At 26.3% G+C, this 2,037-nt stretch overlaps 1 protein-coding gene across 1 annotated transcript; it reads left to right on the top strand.

Moving 5' to 3' along the window:
• Positions 1-735: 735 nt before the first annotated feature.
• LOC105462828 lies at positions 736-1,748 on the top strand. The gene is made up of 3 exons (XM_011709675.1): positions 736-847; positions 996-1,167; positions 1,349-1,748. Exons 1-3 carry the CDS (start codon positions 793-795, stop codon positions 1,629-1,631), a joined length of 510 nt encoding a protein of 169 aa, XP_011707977.1. The 5' UTR covers positions 736-792; the 3' UTR covers positions 1,632-1,748.
• The last annotated feature ends 289 nt before the right edge of the window (positions 1,749-2,037 follow it).

The raw sequence follows: 2,037 nt of genomic DNA, 5'->3' as shown, positions 1-2,037 counted from the left end.
GTGTGCTCTTCCGATCTAATTGTACAACAGTTTTATAAAGATATGTATCATTTAGCTATTTTTTTTTTAAATTAAAGACAGAATCACTTGGGTTTTATTTTTTAATTTGATACAATAATTTTTTGTTCAAAAAGTATGCCTATACACCTTTTTTTACCTTTTTTTTAAAGGTAATTTTTTAATGATATTACGCATTTTATTATATGTTAATGTTCAATACGAATATCGATATATACGAGTAATTTTTGAATATCACTTACCGACCGACGCGCAACAGCGGAGTTGTATCTGCAACGTCGCTATGATGATTCTGTAACAAACAAATATAAAATTCAAATTAAAACAAGTCAGAAAAAATAATCAAAATTCTAAAACAGTATGAATATATATAAAGTGTTGAGTAACAGTATTGAGTATATATAAAGTTTCTTAAAAAATAATCATATAATTTTCAAAAAAAACATCTATTTATTAAATATTATATACAATCTTCTAAGATTCTATAAATAAAAATCTTCCTTTCAATTTTAATTTTTTAAACATATTTAAATAAATGATCTAATTTAAAAAAATATTTCCATATAAAACATTACAAATGTATATATTATTACGCACACACACAAAGATAGATGTATAAATATAGATAAAAATAGATATATTAATAGTTAATATACCGTTCGTTAATAACGCGCCCTGATCGTCATATATCAGATAGGTTCAAACAAGTCCAAGCGTGTCAGTACATATCCTCAAGTGTGCATAAACGGTGTGTGTATATTTTTTTTTTTCATAATGAAAGAAAAATTAATGGAAGCCGGCTTGGAACACTTAATTCCAGTGTTTGAAGGTAAGTAAATCTCTTTAATTTTCTTTTCTTGGTGTTGCATGCTAGCATATACATATATACGTACAGGTTATAATTTTCTTAATACGTATTGAACATGTTCATGAAGCTTTTCTTGTTTCTTGTCAATGTTATGCATTAATATGAATAGAAGAAAGAATAGGATTCGAAGAATTGCGATCCCTTATCTCGGATAGTAATGAGTATAAAAAGCTTTTTCCTCGGTATGGTGACCGAATAAAATTAAATAGATTAGCTGAAAACGTCCACACCAAAGACAATCCTATCCAAGATTCCTATGAAGTGCTTTTGGATATTCCTCTGTGAGTTGTGTGTTTTAATTTAATAAATATTTACTGGAATAAATGTTATTTTTTTGCATTTGCGTAAACTCATCATGGCCTTTACTACTTTAGTAGTAATAGCGTTTACTACTTTACTATTTTATTCAGCTTTTTTCCATATGAAATTATCTATTTATTTAATCAATAATGTCAAATACAGAATTGAGACGTTAAACGAAGAAAACTCGTATCCAATTCCCGAGCTGCCCGAGATAATAAAAGAAAAAGAAGTGGCGTGTGAACCTCCAACCAAAAAAAGAAAGGAAGTATTTAATTTGAATGAATTACTGAATTCTTGTAGAACGCGACAAGCGATTTTAGCATTGTACAATTGTAAAAAAGAATTAGACAGTGCGTGTCAATCATATTTGGTTGACATAATTGTACATTTTCTAAATATCGAGCCATTTCGGTATGTATATAAAGAAATTATAACCTCTTGATTTAATCATATGTTATTAGATTTTTAAGTACATTATCGAATAATTGTACAACTTTCTTTCATTGTATAATTGAAAATTCAACTTTTAAATTAAATTCTTTGGATAGATATCAATATTGCTATATTAATAAAAATTATTTTATTATATAAAGTTTCAATTTTATTAAAACACTAAGGAAGATATACAGATGTGTATAAAATATCATTTTTATAACATATTTTTTGTATTATGTTATATTTTTAAAATTCTAATAAATTTTTTTAGCCGTCTTACAAATGACGATTATGATTACATATTAGATGCTATAATAGAAGTTTTCCCTAAGGAAGTAAAAGAAACCTATTATATTCCACCTATAAGAAAATGTAATTCAAAAGATAATAGATGTAGCGTGGCCAGAGGTAAA

Source organism: Wasmannia auropunctata, unplaced genomic scaffold (assembly GCF_000956235.1).
Source record: "Wasmannia auropunctata unplaced genomic scaffold, wasmannia.A_1.0 LD336092.1, whole genome shotgun sequence".
NCBI classification, from domain to species: domain Eukaryota; kingdom Metazoa; phylum Arthropoda; class Insecta; order Hymenoptera; family Formicidae; genus Wasmannia; species Wasmannia auropunctata.
Note: the sequence above shows the minus strand (reverse complement) of the source record. Positions and strands in the feature narration are given on the sequence as shown.